This window comes from Triplophysa dalaica, chromosome 25 (genome assembly GCF_015846415.1).
Source record: "Triplophysa dalaica isolate WHDGS20190420 chromosome 25, ASM1584641v1, whole genome shotgun sequence".
Classification (NCBI taxonomy): Eukaryota; Metazoa; Chordata; class Actinopteri; order Cypriniformes; family Nemacheilidae; genus Triplophysa; species Triplophysa dalaica.
In genome coordinates, this window is record NC_079566.1 from 4,389,500 (window position 1) to 4,416,173 (window position 26,674).

The 26,674-nt window shown below is 39.0% G+C and overlaps 1 protein-coding gene across 1 annotated transcript; it reads left to right on the forward strand.

The window, feature by feature from the left end:
* The first annotated feature begins 5,963 nt into the window (after window positions 1-5,963).
* On the forward strand, window positions 5,964-26,140 carry slc39a7 (solute carrier family 39 member 7). Its single transcript, XM_056741157.1, has 8 exons — window positions 5,964-6,315; window positions 17,218-17,627; window positions 18,720-18,888; window positions 24,098-24,157; window positions 24,259-24,375; window positions 24,465-24,554; window positions 24,629-24,825; window positions 25,013-26,140. Exons 2-8 carry the CDS (start codon window positions 17,223-17,225, stop codon window positions 25,265-25,267), a joined length of 1,293 nt encoding a protein of 430 aa, XP_056597135.1. The 5' UTR covers window positions 5,964-6,315; window positions 17,218-17,222; the 3' UTR covers window positions 25,268-26,140.
* Window positions 26,141-26,674: the final 534 nt, after the last annotated feature.

Below are 26,674 nucleotides of genomic sequence, written 5' to 3' on the forward strand. Positions count from 1 at the left end.
TTTAAAAAGACAGAAACTCTGCTGTGTTCCGTTGATGTCATCAGGCAACAAGAGCAGCCGGTGACGCAATTAAACGAACCATGTTTTTTTCTGGTACAATTGTAACCATGTTTTTTTGGTGTGCTTTTACTACGGTTCTTAAAAAAACTGCTTTTCATAACCATGGTCATTTTGTGGTAACCATGGTCTTACTGCAGCAACCGTGGTTTTGGTTACCTGTACTCCATGGTTAATTTTCATAAGGGTGAGGCTGTGTGCTTTAAAGACCACGGCTGCTTATCAATATGCCTCCTCGTTTCCTGACTCCTCCATACTAACCCTAACCCATACTATACCATACCTACAAAGTCCTTACCAGAACGTCAGTACACACATATTTCTTGTGGTGATGCTCCCAGATTACGGATGGTCGGATGAACTGAAATTGTGATTCACAGCGCAGAAGAAATACGAGCATAATGGCGGACCAACAACAAATTCGAGATGCGTCAGCGTCTCTTAAATTAAAAGTTTGGGGACACTTTGGATTTCGCATTGAATGTAAATAAGTAGGAGTTGTTAACTCGGTGCTCTGCAAGTTGGGAATACTCTTTTGACCGTCTTTCAGTCTGTAGTTTCGTGATTCGCTCCACTCCGGCACTTTTTCTCTCTCTAACTCGCAGTGCTCGTGCAGGGGAGCAGGTATCTGCGCAAGCATATTAAAAAAGCACATTCTCACGTATTTATGAAGTCAGATTAAAGCTAATATTTATTAGCTAATATACATAGCCCCTCCTCTTCTGGGTTTGTGCGCTCTATGGCAAGTCGGAGGCCCGTGTCGTCACAAATCCATATCCAGCTTAATTTTGTGGAAAAACTAAAAATGGAAGGAAATTAAAGAAAAACCTGCTGAAAAGAAAATCATATAACTAATGCAGTACGTAATATGTCAAATTAAGTCAAGTCATGATTAAAGGTACCGTAGTTTCGAAATTTCTGTCATCATTCACCAATGGTCCCGATTGACTTCTATTGTATGAAGAAAAGTCATTGTGAACGAACGGTTTTCTGTTACTCACTTTCTTTCAAATATCTTCTTTTGTGTTTATACGGTTTACACATTATACAGTCATACAGGTTTAAAAGTCAAGAGGGTGGGTAAATGATTACAGAATTCTGACTATGCTTATGCGACTCTCAATATATATCATTACTAGTCTAAAGGTTTGATTGGTTGGCTTGCAACCGCTTGTCTTGTGTTTGACTGGTTCGAGTCTCGCTTGGACCAGTTGCAGATTTTTACATTCTTGGTCTCGTTATGTTTATCCGTGTCACAGGGATTGTTTATTTATATTTCAGCATTTAATTTGTGGTTAATATCAGGAACAGGAGTGGCCCTCTTTACTTTTCAAACCTGTGTCTCTGTATAATGTGTAAACCGTATAAACACAAAAGAAGATATTTGAAAGAAAGTGAGTAACAGAAAACTGTTCGTCCTCATTGACTTTACTTCATACAATAGAAGTGAATCGGGACCATTGGTAAATGATGACAGAAATTTGTTTTAGGGGAACAACGGTACCTTTAATCATGACTTGACTTAATTTGACATTACACATTTTACACATAGCTTACTGGAACATACTGCATTAGTTATATGCTTTTCTTTTCAGTGGGGTTTTTTTCATCTCTTTCCATTTTTTTTTTCCACAAAGTTAAGCTGTTAAACTATGTATTTAAGATGATACGGGCCTCCGTCTTGCCATAGAGCGTGCAAACCCAGAAGAGGAGGGGCTACGTACATTAGCTAGTAAGTTTGTATTTTGAGTGACGTGTGACATAACATGTGTTTCCTTTGTGGAAGTGTTTTATCCACTAAATGTGACCATGTTTAAATTCTCCTCCCCTGCACATCCTCACATCTTTAGATTATATTCAAACATGCATTAATGTGATAATTAGGCATTATATTATTGTACATGTAGACCTATTTCAGACAATAAAAATATATTAACTATGTGAATATTATCTATTAAGTTCATATTTATAAATAACATATATTTGATGTATTTCATATACATTTCGGAGCCCTTATAAAAAAAAATGTATATCTATTTGTATCAATTTTATTGTAGGTGTCAATGGGATCTCAGTGGTTGAACCCAATTGCAGGCAGAGACGGTGGATGAAGGGGTTAACAATATTTATTATACAAATAACACTAACAAAACGGCAAAACAAAACCCACAATGGGGAAAACAAGACTTGAAAACTAAATACAGAAATAAGAACACGGACTAAGTAAACTAAGAAAACAAACACTGGGAACAAACACTAAACTAAGACTTACTAGACACAGGGAAAACAGGAACAAGGCAAGGCACGGGCACGGGCATAAAAAGCTAACATCCACAATGATACATCAACAAGGAATTGGCAAGGTAAGACTTACATCAAACAATGAACGCACACCAAACAATAAAACATGAGGACTCTTTATAGGGAGAGATAACAAGAGGGAACAGGTGCAAGGGATTACACTCAAGGAAAGCTAATTAACACAAACTAGGAAACAGGAGGGTAGGAACGATGACGAGACAAGAGAGAGATGAAATCGTCTCTCTCCCACATGAAACAGAGGATTCTGTATGATTCCACCTCTAAACCAAGAAATACCTGACAAGGAGAGGTGAAACCATGACAGTTGGATTATATAATTTTCGTAAAGTATGAATTTTATTTTATTTTTATTATCTCATTGTGCAATGTTTACAGTCATCATTAACTGACGGCGTTTTGAAATGACGAGAATATACCATTTCACTTGTTTTAATTCCTCCGTCCTCCTGTCTTTTTGTTTTTCTCTTCCTTCGTATCCTTAAGGGGTGGAGGCGGATCTAAGACGCGAGGAATGGAAGCGAGGATGCACAAATAAGAATTGAGTTCACCCCGTGTCCTCATTTTTAAGTCTGGGGTTGTATCTGGGTTCGGAAGGCTGTGACCTCCAGAGGTCTCATTTGAAGCCTGCTACTTCATCGTCGTTTCATAAAAGCAGGTTGGACACTCTGTTTGCACCCTTCTAAGAGAACTACTTTCACCAGAATCTGGAGGACACATGAGGTGTATCCTCAGTAGCTAAAGATAACCCACAATTCTTTGCGTCGGTCAACATCTATTAAATTAACCTGTGTTGGAAAACGGCAGCAGCTGCACATTCCATCAAATATGTGACCCTGGACAACAAAACCAGTGTTATGGGTCAATTTTTCGAAATTTAGATTTTTATATCCGAAAGCAGAATAAATAAACTTTCTATTGATGTATGAGTTGTTAAGGATAGGACAATATCTGGCTGATATTAAAACTCAGGAATCTGAGAGTGCAAAAAAATCTAAATATTGAAAACATTGCTTGTGAAGTTAATGGCAGGCCATCCACACTGATATATTTAAGGTAGGTAATTCACAAAATATCTTCATGGAACATGATCTTTACTTGATATCCTAAGGATTTTGGCATTAAAGAAAAATCGAACATTTTGACCCATACAATGTATTCTTGTCTAGAAAAAAATTCCCGTGGTACTTAAGATTGCTTTTGTGTTCCATGGTCACATATGTGGTTTAAATGTTCACAGTTTACAATTTGTGTCACGTTTTTTAAATCTTAGCAGACATATGTAGTAAATAGGTTAACAAGGGTTTAGTGATTTTTAAACGTTTTGAAACAGTAAGATGTTTAGGGTAGAAAGTAACCATGTTTATACCTCTTAAATCATGTAGAAATGATTTTAAATAATTTGACAGGTGTGCCAGTGCAAAGTGTTATCATAGTAACGTGGTACTTCCAGTTTCTTTTTCTGCCGGTATGTCCTACGAAGGATGTCTCGTTTAATTCTAAGATGAGGATCCTCCGTATACCGCATCCTTTAGTTTAGAGGATGCTACCTCTTGAGGACACAAGGACGCAGTCTTATGAAACGAGGCACAGGCTGAGTCCGAAATGGCATCATCTATGAGTAGGTACTCAATTTCAGTAGGTATGTACTCAACGATGTTAAATGGGTACGTACTGTTTTCCCTGAATGGGTGTAGTAATGCTATCGGCCGTTGTCCGCCATATTGATGATCTTCTTTTACTTTTTAATGGCGGGGAGCAAAATACATTTGTGGTGCATATCCGCCACCTTCTGTACTGGAGTGTACATGGCCCAGAAATTAACCATGTGACGTAATTACAAGCGCAACAACTTAAGTTATGAGAGGCAGGTGCATTAACATCAGTAATGCCAACTTTACCTTCCATGAGTTTTCCAGTATATGCAATATGTTTGTAATGTCTACACAAAGGAGACGTTGAGCACTTGTGATTTTATTATCAAGCAATATAAGTATTATTGCTAATACATTAAGTGTACCGTAGAAATGCATTGCTAGCCCACACCTAATCTTTTGCACAATATTATTTAGATGTGCTGAGTAATACTTATTACATTTTTCCCTGAAAATTATATATTGTATTAAAATGGGCCAATAAATGTAATTGTATTGCCGTATCCCATCTATGCATTTACCCAGACTAAAAAAATGTGAATGCATTTGTTTTCAGTGAAGCAATAACAGAATGCATGAAGTAATGTTCCATTCCATTCCATTTTCTACCGCTTATCCGAACTACCTCGGGTCACGGGGAGCCTTTGCCTATCTCAGGAGTCATCGGGCATCAAGGCAGGATACACCCTGGATGGAGTGCCAACCCATCACAGGGCACACACATTCACTCATTCACTCACACACTCACACCCTACGGACAATTTTTTCCAGAGATGCCAATCAACCTTCCATGCATGTCTTTGGACCAGGGGAGGAAACCGGAGTACCCGGAGGAATCCCCGGAGGCATGGGGAGAACATGCAAACTCCACACACACACACACAAGTTGGAAGCGGGAATCGAACCCCCAACCCTGGAGGTGTGAGGCGAACGTGCTAACCACTAAGCCACCGTGTCCCCCTGAAGTAATGTTATATGTTTTAATTACAAAAAAACTATAGAACAAACATGAATAAAACATACGTAAATTTGATGTAAGAAAATAAATGAATTTAATAATTATTAATACGTATACACGTAAACATCACATAAATCAAAGCTTTATTTCAATTTATTGTTGTAACAAATAATCCTGTATCTACAGGCGTTGAACCCCACATCCTACTGCCATCGCACAGCTGACCACCGTTGCCACCTTCATGATTTTAGGGAGTGTGTTCATCTGTCCCAGTAACAGTCAAACAAGATTCAAGTGACCTCTGTGATATCTGCTCAATACTGCATTTAAATGTGGAGGTAGTTGCACATGTGTTAACTCGCTGTTTATTCAACTCAAATTTTCCTGTATTAATCAACAATACTAATAGACAAATAAAATATAAACATTATGTTTAGTTAAGTAAATGTTTATTTACATTACTTACATGTATCTGTGCAAGCAGTGAACAATGCTCTGTACCACACTTTAACTTTCGTAAGATACATTACTGTGATAGTTATTTTATGTTGTGATGTGCTCATTTGCAATACTTATCAAGAAAAAGGTCACATGTAACACAGACGTTAAAAAGCGTCTTTTACTTGCTTATGGTTTTAATAAATGTATTCAGCGGATTCAGCCATTGCTTGGTACGAAGCTCATGACACGAGTTACTTCCGTATTCCATTCTTCCGTTTGACGTCTGAGGGAGTGTCGTAACTCTGTTTTCCACGGATCCGGTAGGGTTCTAGCTAGAAAGGATACAGCTACGCCCGGAAGTGATACATCTCGCCATAAAATAACAATACATTACATAAGATAACGACTACACTCTCGCCAATCCTAAACCTAACCTTATAATAATAGACAAATAGTAATTGATGCGGTATTGAAGTGCGCATGCCCAGTGGATGTAGCTGTATCCCTTCTAGCCATAACGCTCCGGGCTGCCACTTCCTGCTGACGTTTTTCGCTGAACACTCTATCGGCGTCGTCTAGGCAACAACGGCCTCTCCCGTTACGCTGTATGTCCCATAGTTTTGCATTGCACTAAAATGCACATTATTTTCCATAACAAAAACAGATCATACTTTAAGCGCAAAGTATAAGTAGGCGAGTTGGGACGCAGCATTTGTCTACGTGTACAAACCGCCAAAACGATCAAGAATAGGAAATCTCGCGGGATTTCTGTGGGTTGAGTGAATGCCACGTCAGTTCGAGGGTGAGCAGGATCTACGACCCGAGTGCGGTGCTATAATAATCCATCTCGTGAATTGTTTTGTGAAATATAACGCGATCATAGCGGTAAGTGTGTTTGTGTGTTGATTTACAGCTGTTATTAGTGATCTTGTGTTAGTGTGAAATTGGTTTTTGTTGATTCCTCTGATGTGATGTGGCCCGTATAATGATGTTTAAACGGAGCTGATGCATCACATCAGATCACATCTGTGTTTAAAACTTTACACCAGCAAACTCACTCAACGGAACTGAACTTGCTCTGCTTCAGTTAGTATACATTAGAGATTTATCCACAGTTGTAATTAGCATTTTCCCCCCTCTGTTTATCTCTAAATCGTCTTGACTAACATTGTACACAACAACGTCACTGATCAGAAGGTGTAACGTTCTGATGTTTCTGCTGTATTGCTGCTAACGTCAAACGTTGTTGACAAGTATGATCACACAGTGTCACAAATTGTTGTTTCGGCTTGTGACCTTTTTATACTTCTTGTGCAGTTGTGTGGTGCTAATTATTGTGGTAATATTTATTTTCATGTAGCTTCAATGTTTTGCTGTATGTTTAGCTCAAGTAAATGTTTACCTTGCAAACAAACAAAAAATGTAATCTTTGTTAAAAAAATTTCAACTGGTCACCGTCAGATAATTCTAAATGTCTGTAGCACAGGGGGTGACTACACCTGGAACATGGTTCGTGAGGACAGTATAAGTCATAAAAGAGAAAACCCATGAAATGTAACCCACACTTGTGAAGTTTAGGACGACTCATTTGGTCTAACAACTCTTCTGTTGAACTGTTGTTTTTAGCCCAGTCTTATGTCTTTACCTTGACATTACTGCTACAAGTAATAACACCGAAATGTAAATGTGTGAAAATATTTTAAGGTGTTTTTCGCCGTCAATGCCAAAAAATGAATGTGATTTTGATATTCGGCATGTAAAAATGAAAGGTGTCCTGAACTGGCCTTTTTTCATTTTAAACTGATGTTGGTTATGACGGTTTTTACATTCAAAACATCCAAATCAATAAGTAATAGGCTATTTAACCTGGTTTGAGGACAATGCTTGGTTTATATGGGCGGATTGAACTCCACTCAACTTTATTTACATAGTGCTTTTTACAGTTTTCATTGTTACAAAGCAGCTGTACATTAAACATTTTGACTAAAAGCAAAACATTTAAAGTTATAAAAGTAAAATGAAAAAAGGTGAACTCGCAGAAGACTGGTTCACTCACACATGCGCACCCACAGTTTCTCACAGAGAAGCACACATTTTAGATAAAGGAGAGAGAAACACAGGTCAAATATTATTCAGACTATAAATTCCTATATGTAATAATAAGTGAAGTAAAACTTTAAAATTCTAAAGCAGCCCCCCCGGCCAGGCACACATTGCAAAACAGTATGCAAACGGTGGGGAGGAACCCAAAACTCCAACAGAAAAAAAAACCCCTCAGGTGAGCCCAGACCCATCCGGGAGAACCATTTCCCCTCTTGCAAAAACTGCAACCTCTCCACAAAATTGACGGTGCCTGCACAACTAGGTTAACTAAAACTGAAATAATAAATCAGTAATCAAGTAGATTATAGGTTGAAGATTATCATAAATAATCTAATAGCAGTTTTTGTAGTGAAGACAGACAATGTGAGCACATTACTACGAGTCTCTGTTTGGTATGACCGAGGCCAAATGATATGATGTATACTAGGATCTCGCAGAAGTGAGTACACCCCTCTCATTTTTGTAAATATTTAATTATATATATCATTTCATGTGACAACACTGAAGAAATGACACTTTGCTACAATGTAAAGTTGTGAGTTGTTTAAAGCTAAACTAAATTTGGAGAGATTCAGGAAACATAATTTATCAGTGGATTACTTGAGACAACCCTGGATCAGCAAGGTTGTGGGTTCGATCCCAGGGGATTGCTAATAACTATGTAAAATGTATAGGATAAAGCAATGTAAGTCGCTTTGAATAAAAGCGTCTGCCAACTGCCTTAATGTAAGTGTAAATGTAAATGACAGTAAATGATCCAGTTTGATGCTTGTCCTCATAAATTGTCAGTTGGGCTACAGTGCTCCTAGTAGCGGGTTAATTTGGAGCCCTGAGTTCATTAAGTCTCATTTTGACTCAATTGATTGTTCCTTCAGGTATGTATATACCGTTAAAAGTTTCTGCTGCCTTTGTGATGAGTTTCGGGGTGACTCGCCAGCATTTACATTTGGTGTTTTACCGGCGATTGTGAAGGAAAATGCGACGCTTTGAAAGATTTTGTCTTCTGCTTCCTCTTCTCTCTCCACCACATATGTGAGATAAGCACACGTGACGCGCTGGCACAGAGTAGGTCGCATCTTTACCCCTCATCAAATAGAATTAAAAGAACATTGTGAAATATTACCATCTCTGTACTATATTCCCATCTCTGTACTATATTCCCATCTCTCGCTCGACTGTGTTCTTCACAACCAGGCACTGCTCAATATTTTTCAGTCTTCCACGGCTTGACCTACTATGTAATGTGTAAAACAAGAGGGCGGGGCTACAGAAGTAGTTTTTGTTGTACATTTTATTAATTCACGACACCATTAAAACGAAACGCAAGTAGAAAAAAAGTTTTACATTCTGTTATTTACAAGGTGAACCCTTGAAAACTGCCTATGTGTATTACACTGTAATGTTATAAGTAGGGTTTGCTACCGAAACGGAACGAGTCGGAAATCTCTGATAATACACATTCATCACATCTATTATAATGCGTTAATGGATCGCAAATGATCTGTGATCCGCATGCATCACTTGCGCCCCACGGATCAGAAGGCACATGACCTGTGGATTGATCATCGTGAATGACAGTTTCAGTACATGCGCTCTCTCTCTCGCTCCACCCTCTCTCTATCTCGGCGTGTTCAGCATTCATCACTGGGTGCAGTCTTTAACTTCAACAGCTGCAAATTTTAAAGTGAAACTAACGTTAATTCGACACACATGATGTGTCTGTAATGCAATCTAACTGTTGACTGCATTTAAAATCAATGAAGCACATGCTGTGTGTTGCAGAGCTCGTTCTTAACACAGTAATGCATTTGAAAAGATAGACCAGCGAGACACAGCAGTGAAAGTGTTAAAACCTTATAGCACATCTCTAGACATCAGTCACTCAAGCTTTTTAATCTGGCTGCATGTTTAGGCATATAATTATACTTATTCAATATAAATACTGTCTGTTTTTTAAAGGTCTGATTAAGTGATGTTGTTTAATACTGTTATATGAGGTCTAGTTATGTAAAACACTTACATTTAAGTGTTTTTTTACATCCAAAAACATCAAAATCAATAAGTTATAGGCTATTTTCTACACGGGTTTAGAGCCCAGCTCTGCTAACGCTCGGTTTTAATGGTTGTGCCGCATTGAAGACACTTTGAGGTAAACATAGATAGCAGATTGAATAGCAGTTTGTGTAGTTGGAGCATTCTGTGAATTTGGTTGGAGAAGTAACGTTAGGTTACACATTAGCACCTTTCACAGTTTTCACACGGCATTAGTATCATCTGAAGACCTCCTGTGATTTATAAATGACCCACACACATCAGTATTTCATGTGGCGCACATGCACGGCATGATTTTACTCAAATTTACTTTCTTTTTTCCAGGATGTTATGCCTAGGCTATCCGTACCTGTCAGCATTTGAGAACAGTGATCACGAACCGGCCACAAATGTTACGAGAGTCTCCATGATAAATAAACAAACGGGAGACTCCCGGTAATTTATCGATATCACCCAGCACCCCGAAATAATACCAAAACATTTCAAAACAGCCTCCATTATTCACAAACGGTGGATTAAACCTTAAAAAAATGATATATGAGCCCACCAAGTAACAGAGATGACGATTCACACGGGCTTAAAATCACAGACAACATATGCAATTAATACAAATGACTAGAGGTCCCCAGGTAATACTAATCTCGTGTGAATAGTGCTCAGGGCACATCAAGAGATCTCTAACAAAGCAATAGTGACGCATAGTACAAACATGTTTTACTCACATAAGATTTTGCTGCACCATTCCTAGGGGTGTGCGATATGACGATGTTAGATCGCGAACGATTAAAATGACTGCACGATCCACTTTTTCTGGAAAATCGTTAAATCGTCCTATATAGTGCTGTTCTATAGAATTCGTCAACATACTTGCGATAGATTGCACCATGTTAACAAGCTCGTATACGTTGCTTGTGAATTCAGTAAGATTAAGTGACGCGGTCAGTGAAGATGGAGGGAAACACGGAGGACTTGGTCCCTAATAAAAATTCTACATCAGTAATATTGAAATGGTTTGGGTTTTCCCCAACTGACACGGCCCAAACAACAGATATTTGCAAATGTGGCAATGATAAGATTCGAGCGTCGTAAGGCAACACAACGAACGTTTTTAACCACCTCAAAATAAAAGGGACTGAAAGAGTATGCCGACAGTCAAATTATAAAGGGATCCCACGCGAGTAAATCAGGTACAACCAAGCATACGGAAACTAAAGGGCTTAAACAACGACTTTAGCGAAAGAACCATTTGAGAAAGGAACTCCGTATCCGTATGACAGAATGAACAAGCGCTGGAAAGATGTCACTGACGCGGTCGCATTTTACCTGGCCAAAGACATGATTCCCATAAAGACTGTGGAAAATGAGGGCTTAAAAAAACTGCTCAAAGTCCACGTTACGAAATACCCAGCCAAAATTATTTATCCTCCACGTCCATTCCACAGCTTCACTCCGAGTGCCGCAACAACTCAACTCAACTTTATTTATATAGCGCTTTTTACAATTTTCATTGTTACAAAGCAGCTGTACATGAGACACATTTAATACAAGTATGAATTCTAAAGCAGCCCCCCCGGCCAGGCAGATAGTGCAAAACAATATGCAAACGGTGGTGAGGAACCCAAAACTCCCATCGAGAAAAAAAACCTCAGGGGAACCCAGGCCCAACCAGGGGATTCCAGTTCCCCTCTGGCAAAAGCTGCTGCCTCTGCACAAGCTCAACAGTGCTTGCACAACAAGGCTTAGTAAAAATATAAAAATTAAGGATTAAAGATTATCATTAACAATCTAATAGCATTTGAAATGTTGTAGGAAAAACAAAGTTGTCGCGTCCTTTATCCAGCTCTATCCTCTTAGCACTTGTCAGGTCACCGCTTTCCATTCTCAGCTCTGCCATCAGGTCTGGGCACGAACTGCATCCTGCGGTAACCTTGGAACAAAGAGACAAGACTGGCTGAGAGTAGAGTACTGTTCTGCACTCTTTGATGCAACAAGTGCATCATTTGTTGTTGGATGTGTTCCTGGTTCCGGTTGATCTAAATAATGCAGCCTAAATCCTCTGAGGATTAATATTATGGAGGTGTAGTGTATGCAAGATTAAAAAGATGAGTCTTTAGTCTAGATTTAAACTGACAGAGTGTGTCTGCCTCCCGGACCGTGCAGGGAAGAATATTCCAAAGTTTAGGCGCTAGATAAGAAAACGATCTTCCACCTGCACTTGATTTTGAAATTCTAGGTATTACCAACTGACAGGACCCCTTAGAGCGTAATGTACGTGGAGGTCTGTAATACAATAGAAGTTCATTCAAATACTGCGGCGCTAGACCATGTAGGGCTTTATAGGTAATAAGCAAGATCTTAAAGTTAATGCGATGCTTTATAGGTAACCAGTGCAAGGTTGACAGAACCGGGGTTATATGCTCATACTTTTTTGTACGTGTAAGAACTCGAGCTGCCGCGTTTTGAACCAGTTGCAGTTTTTGTAATAGGCCCGCAGGGCAACCACCTAGAAGTGCATTACAGTAATCTAGTCTTGATGTCATGAATGCATGAATTAATTTCTCTGCATCTGAAAGTGACAGTATATGACGTAATTTAGATATATTCTTAAGATGGAAAAATGCAATTTTACAGGTGTTTGCGACATGGCTTTCAAATGAGAGAGTACTGTCGAATACAACGCCAAGATTCTTAGCTGATGACGAGGATTTTATGGAGCATCCGTCAATCGTTAAGCAGTATTCTTGGTTGTTACGCATAGCAGTTTTCGGTCCAGTAAGTAACACTTCTGTTTTGTCCGAGTTTAGTAGTAAAAAATTGTTACTCATCCACATTTTTAAGTCAACTATGCAATCCTTAATTCGATGAAACTGCTGGGTTTCATGAGGCATCGAGGAAATATAAAGTTGAGTATCATCAGCATAACATGTTAGGCTATATGAGACTAGTCTTCATTTTAATTGCACTTATGCTTTTGTTGTACTTATGCTGTCCTAATTGCTTCCATTACCTACCCCACTTGTAAGTCGCTTTGGATAACAGCGTCTGCTAAATGACTAAATGTAAATGTAAATGTAAACAGTGAAAGCTAATTCCGTGTCGCTTTATTATATCTCCTAGAGGTAGCATGTATAATGCAAAGAGCAGGGGTCCCAAGACTGAGCCCTGTGGTACACCGTACTGGACTTGTGATTTGCGGGACACCTCATTGTTTATTGCTACAAATTGAAAACGGTCGGATAAATAAGACTTAAACCATTTCAATGCTATTCCATTAATGCCAACGTAATTTTCGAGTCTATGTAGAAGTATGCTGTGGTCAATGGTGTCAAATGCAGCACTGAGGTCTAGCAGCACCAATAACGAAATACAGCCACGGTCAGACGCTAAAAGCAGATCATTTGTAACTCTGATCAAAGCAGTCTCTGTACTGTGACATGCTCGAAATCCAGACTGGAATTCATCATTAATGTCATTCCTTTGGAGGAAGGAGCATAATTGAGTTGAAACTACTTTTTCCAGAACTTTAGATATAAAAGGTAAATTCGATATAGGCCTGTAATTCCCTAGTTCTTTAGGGTCGAGTTTGGGTTTTTTTAAAAGAGGCCTTATAACAGCCACCTTAAATGCTTTAGGCACATGTCCTAATGTCAGAGATGAGTTAATAATACTAAGAAGAGGATCTATAATTTCTGGGAGCATTTCTTTCAGTAGTTTTGTAGGTATAGGGTCTAGCATGCATGTTGATGATTTAGATGATCTAATGATTTTAGACAGTTCATCGTGATCTACTGTAGAAAATAATTGCAATTTCTCCTTAGGGGTGCTGTAGTTAGTTTGTTCAGCGGATTTCACTACAGGTTGCATTGTTATAATTTTTTCTCTTATATCTTGGATTTTACTCGTGAAGTAGTTCATAAATTCATCACTGTTATGCTGATAATCAGAATCTGATGTCGATGACAACTTATTTTTTGTTAATTTAGCCACGGTGTTAAATAAGAACCTAGGGTTGTGATGGTTTTCCTCTATTAGTGTTGAAAAGTAGGCGGATCTAGACGTTTTTATTGCATTCCTGTAATTTCGAGTACTATCCTTCCATGCTATACGAAATACCTCTAAATTCGTTTTCTTAAAGTTGCGGTCCATTTTACGGGATGCCTTTTTTAGAGTCTGAGTGTGTTCATTATACCACGGTGTTGGGCTGCTATTTTTAATTTTCTTTAAACGCAGAGGAGCAACTATGTCTAATATTTCCGAGAAAGTAGAGTTAAAATTTTCAATAGTAGTGTCAAAATCATCAACGTTATTACTCATGCTAGATATTTTAGATAATTCAGGCAGATTATCGAGAAACGCATCTTTGGTAGTTGAAGTGATCGTTCTACCATATTTGTAACAAGGAGTTTGATTTGCAGCCGTAGGCCATTGAAGCAAACATAATATCAGATGATGATCCGAAATATCTTCACTCTGCTGAACGATTTTAACATCGTCCACATTTATACCATAAGAAAGTATTAAATCTAAAGTATGATTACGAAGGTGAGTGGGTCCTGACACATGTTGACTAACGCCCATGGAGTTAAGAGTGTCTTTGAAAGCCAGTCCCAAGGCATCTGTATCATTGTCTACATGGATATTAAAGTCACCGACGACAAGGACTCTATCTGCGGCCAGTACTAGTTCTGATAAGAACCCACCAAAATCTTTAATAAAATCTGTGTGGTGCCCTGGAGGCCTATATACAATAGCTAGAATAAATTTTAAAAATGTTTTGTCCTTAGTATTAGGTGTCGATACGTGAAGTACCATAACTTCAAAAGAATTGTATTTAAAATTAGACTTCTGAGAGGTAATAAAAGAATTCTTGTAAAGTGCAGCGACACCTCCCCCTCTACCTTTTAGACGAGGCTCGTGTTTATAGTAATAATCTTGGGGAACGGATTCATTTAGAGTAATAAAATCATCTGGCTTTAGCCATGTTTCTGTCAAACAAAGCATGTCTATTTTATGATCGGTTATCATATCGTTAACAAAAAGTGCTTTATTTGAGAGAGATCTAATATTAAGCAATCCGAGTCGTAACAGCTGATTATCTGTATTTTGTTCATGTTTGATTTGTTTAACGTTTATTAAATTACTTTCAAGAGGTTTACGCAATATCTTATATTTGCTAATCCGGGGGACAGACACAGTCTCTATTTTATGTTGTTTGTGAGAAGGGATTATTACATGTTGTATATTTTGTGTATTCTGTAACGCGAGACGGCAAGCAGACAGTTGGTTAAGCCATTCTGTCTCCTTCCTGACCTGGGCCCTAGGTAGTCAGATTTTAGCATTATTAAGACTGTGTGCCAAATTTCTAGAGAGGAGGGAAACCCCATCCCAGGAGGGATGGAGACCATCTCGTTTCAACAGGTCAGGTCTGCCCTCAAAACTCTTCCAGTTATTTATAAAATCTATATTATTCTGCAGGCACCACTCAGACAGCCAGCCATTTAATGATGATAATCTGCTATAAATCTCATCACCACGGTAAGCAGTAAGGGGGCCAGAGAATATTACAGTGTCTGACATCGTTTTTGCGAGCTCACACACCTCTTTAATATTATCTTTAGTGATCTCCGATTGACGGAGTCTAACATCATTTGTGCCGACATGAATAACAATCTTACTGTATTTACGATTAGCCTTAGCCAGCACATTTAAATTTGACTTGATGTCAGGCGCTCTGGCTCCCGGTAAACATTTGACTATGGTGGCTGGTGTCTTTATGTTAACGTTCCGGACAATAGAATCACCGATCACTAGGGCACTTTCAGCAGGTTTCTCAGTCGGTGCGTCACTGAGAGGGGCAAACCTGTTCGAGACTTTAATCGGAACGGTTGAGTGATGTTTTGTCCTGCGACTATGCCGTCTCACCGTCACAAAGTTTCCCAGCTGCAGGGGATTTTCAACCGGAACCGAGCTGTGTGCACTAACATTGCTCGTATCCGAAGTGTTTTCTACGGTCCTTACACTCTTACTATCCTCAAATAAAGATTGGATGCGAGACTCTAATTCTAAAATCTTCTCCGTCAGCCTAACTACTTCCCTGCATTTATCACATGTAAAACCCTCGCCGCTGACAGAGAAGGCTAAACTAAACATATGACATGAGGTGCAAGTAACAACAATAGGAATAGAAGCCATAACTCACCGGGTATGAAGTGCAATCCTAACTTACCAAGGTTGCTTGATGAGTCTTAGTATATACGCTTAAAAAGAGAAACAGTTAGCACACAAGACAAATAGGGGGAGATGATATCCCACACTGTAAACAGAAGGCAAGCTAACACGCTAATATGCTAGCGGCGTTACGCTTCAATTAATATAGATTTAGAAAATAAAGTTATAAATAATTCGGCAACGACAATGATAGGTAACTATAGTAAAATACACTAATATTTAGACCAGGAACAAATGTGAGGTGAACCAAGTGTCAGAGGATACAAGATGAAAAACAAAATTCTAAATGTAAAGTTTTTTGCTAACAGCTGATTTATGGTCTTGCACTTGCATTAAATATTAACTTGATTAAAATATTCTTCAAAATATAAATGGTAAAGAGTATATTTTTATATGGGGACTTAGTTTGGCTGTATTGAAGCCCCTTTAATTTGAAAATAGTCTTAAAACCAACTTGAAGAAGAACCGCTATAAAATCGTGAATCGTGATCTATCTGGAAAAAATCGTGATTTGAATTTTTTTTCTAGATCGCCCACCCCTAACCATTCCTATCAGATCCAATATTGAAGGCACAGAACTGCTTTTTAATTTTAACTCTCCACTAATACAGTGTCAACCTGTGCCTTGTTGATGAAGGAATCCTTGGAGAAGTGAAACGAACAAACGCTCCATGTTTTTCCCACATGTGCTGGAACGTCTTTAAAAATAAACTTTACCCCACATTCCTAATATCAGAATACGAAGGAAGGTTCTGCAGTGACTGTATTTTTCCACAACCAGGGGTGGCACAATATTAACGCCATGTTTGTTTGTTTATTGATTGCTCCCTCTATCTGGTTCCGCACCACTTCAGAATTGTAATGCGCAAACCAGTGTGCGGGCTAAAGAAGTAGTGGTTGATATTTTTCCAGATTTTGGCGATGTTCAGCCAATCATAGATAGGTGCATTCCAGAACCTGGGGCTGGTGTCAATAACAGATCTCAGTATCAAGGGCATGGTTTTTGTGTGAATACAATTCGCTCTTATATAAAAAATCTGGGGTTAAAATTGTGATTTTAATTCCTTTAAAATAATGCAAATATAATGTAACCTAGAAGGCTCTCTGTAAATGGACTTTATCTGTTGATATATTCAACTATGGTCAACATTTAGTTGAAGCTGGAGGGGAAACAAGCTAAACAGTAAACACTATAACTTCTTTATAGCAATGTTAGTGTCCATGCTCATTTCACTTTAAACTTTCATTGTGAAATTGTTGTGTAATTGTTTTTATTTATTTATTGTTTTTCATAATTGAATATATTGTTCTTTAATGTCATCCACCGGTGTTTTGTGGCTCTTTTTTTAATTGTATCGATTTATGTAGCGATATATGTTTTGATTATAATGTTTTTGTTTTCAGGTGGAATGCGGTCCTTTAACAGTCTTGGCTTTCTGAGTCTGATCATTCATGTGATCTTGGTGGCCCAGCTGGCATATGTTCATGCCCATCAGCATCATGGACACACACATGACCACCATCAGCATGGACACACACATGACCACCACCAGCATGGACACACACATGGGGATGGTGGTTGCCATGGTCACTCTCATGGTGGGGTGAAGATGCACCAAGGGGCAAGCAAATGGAGCTCTGAGGCTAATGTGCCGTCTGCTGAAGAGGAGCATCATGGCCACGATCACGGCCAAGATCATGCCCATGACCACGCACACTCCCACGATCATGGCCATGCCCACGATCACGGAACGGAGCGAGTGAAAAGAGAATTGGAGGAAGGAAAACGAAACCTGGTGGAACTCTGGATGCAGGTAAAATCTTACAATACAGTAGTAAATGACATTCGTTCATTCATATTGACCGTAATGCGGACAGCGATGCAAACGGTCAACAAACTGAGCTTTCATATCAAGGGCGAAACAATCAGCTGGAGATATTTTACTCCAGTAAGGTTAGGTGTTACTGATGGGCCAAGAGTTTGATTTTGTCTCCGTTAAAGAATGTGCTGATGCATTCGTGAGAAACAAACAGACTGATGCTCTATCATCATTCTACAGATAAACATGACTTGAGACTGTGTCTGTGTTATGCACATTAGGGTTTAAAGCGCAAGTTGTTCTCATTTGTGCGCACTGAAGTCATTACTAGTGCATGTTAGAAAAGAAATCTGCACATCTGTGGAAATTGAGATACTGACACACGTTTGCTTCATATGTCTTTATACAGACCCATCATTTCTATTCATTTTTCATTATATGATGTGATATGATGAGCTTGTTTCTTCTGCCATGAGTGCTGTTCTGAGAGTAAATGTCGCGCCACTTTCTCCTAGGTCCTAAAGTACACCCCGTTTCTCACAACCCCATGATTTGCTGAATTGTGTTGTGTTTATATGACAATCTGAATTTCTCACCTAAGGTTGTGTTTAACCTGAACTGGGAAACTTTTACCTCAAGCCCTCAATGTGCCAGGACTAATATTAATGTTATTTATTTGATGTAAATCAAACAAAAGTACATTTACTGGTAAACTCAATATGAAAATTGGTTTACATCAGTATTTTTCCAGAACATGTCAATAAAACCGTGCTATTATTGATAAGCGTGATAATATTCACCCTGTTACATCTCTAGAGCAGAACCACCATCCTCAGTCTATTTACTCTCATGTCATGGTTAGATGTTGAATTAAAATTAATGTTGTAATACATGAGTTTGTCTCTGTTCCTTAAAGTTAGGCTTGAGCACCATCATCAATCGTTTATAAACAAAAATAAGCTTTGCATTGAATATTTTTGATACGTGTGAACACATTTTTTTTCCATCACATCCAGTTCTTCAAACTCTGCCATTCTTTTCTCTTCAGTTCTGAGTTTTATGCTCTCTCTCATCTGATGCTTTCAGGCGATTGGAGCGACTCTGCTGATCAGCGCTGCACCCTTCCTCATCCTCTTCCTTATCCCAGTGGAGTCAAACACAGACCAGCACCAGAATCTGCTTAAAGTGCTCTTGAGTTTTGCATCTGGAGGTTTGCTGGGTGATGCCTTCCTTCATCTCATTCCTCACGCTCTGGGTGAGTCCTGTCACATGACCTAAAATCACGTGCTACACCAGAGAAGTGTAAAAGAACATTGTCCTTCATCGTTCAACTCTTTAAATGCTCAAACTGGTCATGATGGAAATCATCTATAGGCCAAGACATAACATTTAAAGGTGAAATGCTTCCTCTAGCCTTCTAGCTCTGAAATCATAGGATCCCACCCTCTCTGCATATCACTGTCCAAAGCAACACCTGCTAATTACACGCACGCACACGCACAGAGCAGAAGTTGTGTCATCACATGTGTGTGTGGATGTTGTAGTTTGCCGTCATTTCAAAAGCAAATACAGTAAGTAGTTCCTGATCAGTCGTTGGGCTAATGCCTAAAGATGCACAAACTACATTAGCCACATAATGCTTCACTATAAAAACCCATCAATATCGAATCATCATGTAGCAAACAGTCCAAAAGAATCAATGCAACTATGCATCACCTTGCAAACCATTGGGCTTTTAGCTCTTCGCTGATCCAGACGTGTATTCCTTCTAGCTGTTACTAAAGCGGGTCACACACCCAACAGGCAGCACCTCATCACGCCACCTATTTTTAAATTCAAACACATGGTTTAATAAAAGGGCACACACCTCTGCTGGCAGTGCTCGTCTTCAAATCTGGATGCTGTTGTCCCAGACGCATCGTGGTACGTCCAGTATGCAATCTTCATAAGTGTGCGACCTGTCTTTCTTTTTATTGACTTTCTTTTTGTTGGTCCTTTGCAAGTGCCACTTGTCATTGGTTTATGGGTCATTCCTACTGTCCCCATTTCTATTATGTCCCCCAAGACATAGTACAGAATACTTGATTTAAAATACGATTTTGATCATTTCCCAAAGCTTGTATTTTACAATTAACCCATCTCCATCATAGAACACATGATTTGTAAACGGAATGAAGTTAAATAAATAATAAAGACTTTGTTTTAAGTACAAGTAGGCTGAACTGTCATGTCCCCAGTCATGTATTCTTAACGTCAACTATAACTAAGAAAATTGAATATGTACTACACTTGTATAGTCATATATATATATATATATATATATATATAACATTCCTCAGAATTTGTTATGTTTTGTTATTAATATAATTTTAATGGTTAAAAACTTTCAATAATTTTTTGTCCCTGAGATGTATCTGATACTCTTGATTGCAATCCCTATCATGATGCCCCCTTTTTCTCCTGTAGTCGCATCATTTTCAGAAAGTAGCATACAATTTGAGGTAAACCATCTACCAGAAGCAAACCATCCAACTTATTTATTAGTGGTCAAATGGATCACGGTTGATCTGTGATCAGTACGGATCGTGCTTTGCGGTTTGGAATGCGGATGAACTGTACATTTATTTGTCATAGAATAAGTAGGGTATTGTAGAGTGAAGTGTTGTCATGGTACCAACATTTCAGTATTCGGTACAGATACCAGTAAAATTCCACAGTTCTCTGTATCAATTTCAGTACCAAAGCAAAACACCACTACATGCTAATTGAAACACAATGTTATTAATAAAGCTCATTGTTAATATAAATGTATGAAAAGAAATGCCAAGTTAATTGTTGCTGAACACTGGTGATGCTGATAAGATCCTCCTCAGTCTGCTCTGTAGAAGACAAACAGAATAAACTTCAGTAAGTCAACTGACTCAACACACATGCATATACAATATTAAAACAAACCTCAGTTTTTACAGCATTTATCCAAGATTAACTTGCATTAGGGTAAAAAATATTTACAACAGCTATATTTTGCTTTAGTTTAAACTTGTCTTTTTAAACCTTATAGAGTTATCAATCCAACACATATGCACACATTTCTAGTCAAACATATATTGTTTCTAGAACATAGATTTCAGATAGGCCTATTTAAAATAGGTACTGTAAACCCCATCATGTCTTATTTATTTTACCCGGTTACAGTTATTAAAGCATTAAATGGTTAATAAGGACACTCGACTGGATTACCATTGACGCTAACAAATTAACACGCAAACAGGGACGATTATTTTAATGTAACCTTTAGTTTAACATATGATACAACATTCATAATGCAAACTCTAGCAGAATTTGAAACCTACCGCTTGAACTGGTTCAAATAAATCAGAAAGTTTCCTCCTTTCACTACAAAAACTCTTTTTGCTTTCTTGTGATATGACTTAAATCTGAAGTATTTCTGTGAGCATCTCTTGTGGATCAGAGCCTCGCTTATCCGCTCATCACTTCTTATTGTGTCTATGAAAAGTTTCTGACTGACAACCTGTCAGACAGCGCATCAGTACTCGGTTGACCCGGTACGTTGGTGCTACCAGGTCATTATCTGTCTGCTGAAGCCAGGCCCACTCAGTAGCTCAATCTGAGTCCCCAGCCCAGTAGACTATATGTGAATAAATTTTATGGGTGGATTAGAATTCAAACACGTGCGCTATTCAGATAATTCAGGAGCAGGTTAAAAGGTAAGCGTATTTGGCGTGCTGGCCGGGAGAAGGATCTGGGCACGATATTCGCTTCGAACCCAGAGCGCGTTGTGATTACAAATAAAGGCATTTTGGCTGCCATTTTATTTTTTTAGCTTTAGCCTTCTCATCCCATCGTGTTCCTGGCATGTTGTTATGGAAACGACAGGTCTCTGTCATTGGTTAGCTGTGAAAAAGGTGCTTGACGGGACGCCTTTTTTTTTTTTTTTAGAAAAGTTGAACATTAGTCAACCTCAAAAGCTGCAGAAAAAGACGTTTAAAAAAAACAAAACACTGAAAAACACTGTTTACTCCTTAACGGGCAGCAATCCCAGAAAATGCTCTTTTGAATGTTTATGTTGCAGAAATTGAATCGCCAGCATGAGTGCGGAAACACCCTGTAATTATACAAATCCATCTATTCTTCTTTTTGTAATCTCCTTTAAACCACAACAGTGACACAAAACAGACTGTTGGCAGTCCCCTAACAATCTGATGTCACATTGATTTACGCCTGTCCGGGACCATTCATAGACTCTGCCTTATGAGCGCATAGTTCCACCTTCAGCCAGAGACACGCTGTCTGCCATTTTCAGGCAAAGCGGATGTAGCCACTAGTCAGAGACAAAAATGTCTAAGAAATAACAAATGTGTGTTGTTGGATGTAAAATGGAACATTAAAGTAGGCCGTGAAGAGAATTTTCCGACGAGCCAGGGTTCGTCCCGGTGCGACCTCTCGGGCCGGTGTTATAACAATCGAAAGTCCCGGCCGGCAAGGTGATGACTTGGCGTACTGTACGAATTACATTTTTTCGTATCGACAAACCAACTTTCACCCGGTCCGTATCTCCGGTCAGGAAAGAACGAGAGAAAGCAACAATCTGGGCCTCGTTGGAAATGTCTCCGCCAGGGCATCGAACGACGCGTTTACATTGGTCCAAAGACAGTTGTTTTTTCATTATGTTAGTGGTAATGCATCGCGCCCATTGGTTCAGAAGACTTGTGATCATTTCTGTAAAGCTTAGTCATTACAACGAACGGAAGTTATAATAGTGTCTTTCTCTGTGAGTTCAGCGTTTTCTCGTATGTCCTATGTGCGACAATACTTGGAGCAGATAGAACAGAGTTCGCTTTTGTAAGACAACCTGGTTGCTGATCTTTACATACCTGTCTGTCATATACAAGTTCTCTGAATGCATGTTTATGCCCATATCCGTATTTATGTCTGTTAGTAATATGCATGCACATGATTAATCATCAATGGCCAACATTTTATATAATGTTCTATCTATGTTTTTGTCTTCTCCATTTAATTCGTATTCATGAACAAGGCATTAACTCTTTCCTGGCGTAGTCTTTCAACAAAAAGTTGACCGACTACGCCAGCGTTTTTTTAACATTTTCACCCAAATTTAATGGCTTACAGTAAATTTTCTGTGAAGACAAACAATATGTCAAATGAAAGAACAGAGTCTCAGCTTTTAATCAAAAGAAACCGTATTCTTCTATCTTCATTTGTTAATTTTTTATCACTCCTTAGATGTGGGTAGGTTTCTTCTAAAATGGATCATTTTGATTAAACAGATGAGAGTTTTTTTGTGAAAGATTCCGCCCAGATTACACTCAGAACAATTACTAAAAACCGCTAAAACATATACGTTTTAGGTTCTGGGATTCTGTACTTTTTCCCAGTGGTGTGTAATAGCGCCACCTGCTCTAAAACGGTACAAACACTGATTGTCGTAATAACTCATCTTTGGCGGGGAACCTTTTTTTTTTAATTGAAGAGATAACTCGTCAATGGCGGTGAAAGAGTTAAGGTTATTTTTATTGAAGTTAGTGTATGGTTTTGGTTGGAAAGGGCATTACAGACATAATTGCGCTTTCCGCCATATTGTTCGTCTTGAAAAGCACATGTGTAAGCGCTCTACGTCATATTTTGCATACTGGGAATGGAGCAGAAGCTCATTTGCATTTAAAGAGACACACACAAAAATGGTTCGTTTTCCATTGCAGCCACGTTCAACATATTGTAATTAAAGATATGTGATGTATTTTTAGCTGAAAATTTAGACACAGTTCTGGGGATACTACTGACTATTTTCACATTGAAGAAAACACCTGGGATTGCGGCCCTTTTAGTTTATAATTTAAAACAGATGCTAGCAGCTTCATAAACCAAGTGAACACAGACAGCTTTGACTATTTGTAGTGTTTCTCTCTTGAGCTGATAAGGTAAATGCTGAGATTGCTGATAGCGAACCAGCCGGGTGGATTATCTGCTCATGCTCATTCTGCCAACTAGCAAGAATTCTGGCTCCACAGATTGTTCATGTGCCTATAAGGACCACCGATTAGTCCTGTCACTTTAAGAAAGTGCTCCTATATCAGCTTCTTAAGTATATAAAAGATGCCTGCCAACAGAATCTGTATCTTCAATTTCAACGTCTCCACCACCATGGTCTAGACCAAATAGGTTTTAAAGGATGTCCGGGACAAGATTGTAGACCTGCAAAGACCTTGAATAGGCTAGAGACAGAAGCTTGAATTGGCTCATATGTTTGTAGGGAGAGAAATGTTGACTATGACCCCAAGAACAGAATGAACATGATTTGTGTTTAATCACTTATAATTATATTCTCATGCAATCTCATCCTGTAAATATAGTCTCAAAATCAACTTTTTATTTGTTTTGTGTCATGTATTCATTTTGCTTCTCTTCGTCCCCCATCACAGAACCTCATTCACACCAGGGCCAATCACACGACTCTGAGGAGTCACATGGTCACTCCCATGGTAGGTGATTGCCTGTCCAAGCATTTAAATATTGTGGCTTTTCTTTTGTTTTTCGAGAATCTGAGTGCTTACAGTGCGAGATCATTGTTTGTGTGTCACAGGAGCGGCTCACGGTCACATGATGTCTGTGGGATTGTGGGTATTGGGTGGCATTGTTGCGTTTCTCATGGTCGAGAAATTCGTTCGTCTTTTGAAGGGAGGACATTCTCACTCTCATGGTATGTGTGATGCATTAACATAGAATTAATTTTGTAAATGTTTCCCATGTGTGTGTTGTTGGACACTGATTGTTATTGCATGTTCTCAGCTGCTAATAATGCAAAGGATAGTGATGGAGAAGATGAGAAGACAGAAAAAAAGAAGACCGACTCTAAAAAGAAGAGCGAGAAGACCTCTGGTATGAGCAGGACAGATGACGTTCACATGATGTTGTCTTGTGGCATCTGTAAGTGTGTATCTGTCTTTCTGCAGATATTAAAGTGTCTGGCTATCTCAACCTTGCTGCTGATTTTACACACAACTTTACGGACGGTCTTGCAATCGGAGCGTCGTTCCTGGTCAGCCCGGCGGTTGGTGCCGTGACCACCATCACCATCCTTCTACACGAAGTGCCACACGAGATTGGAGACTTTGCTATCCTCGTCCAGTCGGGCTGCACCAAGAGGAAGGTACGTATAGTGTTTTGCGGAACAGCTTTACAGTAAATGCATATTAATTCAGATAAAAGAATAAAAAATTGAATACCAAGACAACATTTTTGGTCCAAAATTATGTCAAAGTTGAGTGGGCTCGTCTGACAGAACCTTTAGTTTCTTGACAACAAGCCTGTAAACTCTCACCTCTTGCTATTACCAGGCCATGTGTCTGCAGCTTCTCACGGCTATTGGAGCATTAGCCGGAACCGCCTGTTCCTTATTGGCCGAAGGGATAGGTGCCGCGGCCACCGCATGGATCCTCCCATTCACGGCCGGAGGCTTCGTTTACATCGCCACTGTCACCGTTCTGCCCGAGCTGCTGGTGGGACGCTCTAGTTTCTGTCAGTCCATGTTAGAGATCCTGGCCCTTCTGTTCGGAGTGGGAATGATGGTCCTCATTGCAGAGTATGAGTGAAGGAGCGAGACAGACCGGTGGCCTGTGATCCTTGAATCATTAAAGATAGTAAAGCAGAAGAACCTTTTCTAAGGAATGTTCCAGATGAGCACCGAGATAAACATCCGTGACTGAAAGAACAAGTGAAAATTGACATTGTACTCAAAGACCAAGACAAATGGACCGCTTAGTCATTTTAGAGGAACAAAGCAGAGTTCCCGGGACCAATGGCTAGAAAATTGGCTCCAGACGTTTCTGCTGGTGATGTCAGAGAATTCTGGTACTGTTTTCTCCAGCGATCACCCTTTCATTCCCATGATGCATTGTTGCTATTTTGTATTTGTGTGTTCATCAGCTGACTGTGATTGAACGTAGGAAGTCATTTGAGTGTTGACAGGGTGACTATTGCTGGACACCACTGATATTTCATTCCTTCTGCTGAAAATGTGTGTTATTTCTTGTCAGCTGTTGGGAAGCAATACATTTGACGGAGGAGTCGGTATGTGCGTTCAGTTTGTCTCTGTTTGATCTTTATAACACGCACACACTTCACCTTCTACATTCACATTATTAGTTAACTTGCTCTTAGTTTAGTCTCTAAAACATATTTCTTAAAAGAAAAACGATGTTGCTGCAGTTTGAAGCCTTATTCACAATTTGTTTTGGTAAACGTTACCTGAATGTCTGTATAACAATAATTCCCTTTAATGAAAATGCTTTATAACTCGGGTGCGAAACATTCAATTGTATACTTTTCGTGAAGCATTTGCTTTAGAAATAAATTTTGAGTAGAAACAACCTTCTGTCAATCTGTCTACTAAAAGCCTAACCGTCTAAAGTCTTTTGTGTGTGATTAACTGTTTTCTATATAAAAATGAATGATTTTGGGATTTACAGGCCTGGTTTTTTTCTTATGTTAGTCGATCACACATACATACAAAATGTACAGTATATATTTGTTTACCATGCTGTTAATATCCTACTTAACCTATTTGTTACTATAGACACTTCACAGGTTATCACTGTTTTCTGGTGATTTCTGTGAGGCGATGGAAGCAAGATATTTAAAAGGGGGCGTTAATGTGTTCTTCTTTGGGGCCACTAAATATACAGGCAAGATTAAACCTTTACCGGCATAAGTTTACGATCTGCATCAGACTTGAACTAAAGAACAAAAGTCAATGAGTGGGCACACCATCTTCCTTTTTATACCCGTATGTACGGGGCGGAGACTGGCATGCTTTGCCATTCACCAAGTTCATTGGCCTTTTAAAAGTACAGTCAGATGTGATAGGTTCTCAAGACTTTGTAAAATGTTCAGTTAATTTCACTTGAGTTCTTTGTTACAGTATGAAGCATTCGATTACAATTCAATTTCATAGAAGTTTACATAATGGCCATTAACAAAAGTCAATCCATGGTGAGAAT

Coding starts and splice junctions, on each gene's coding strand:
- slc39a7 (XM_056741157.1), top strand. CDS start 17,223: ATGCGGTCCTTTAACAGTCTTGGCTTTCTGAGTCTGATCATTCATGTG. Junction 24,376..24,464: donor AGGACATTCTCACTCTCATG/GTATGTGTGATG, acceptor GCATGTTCTCAG/CTGCTAATAATGCAAAGGAT. Junction 24,826..25,012: donor CGGGCTGCACCAAGAGGAAG/GTACGTATAGTG, acceptor TGCTATTACCAG/GCCATGTGTCTGCAGCTTCT.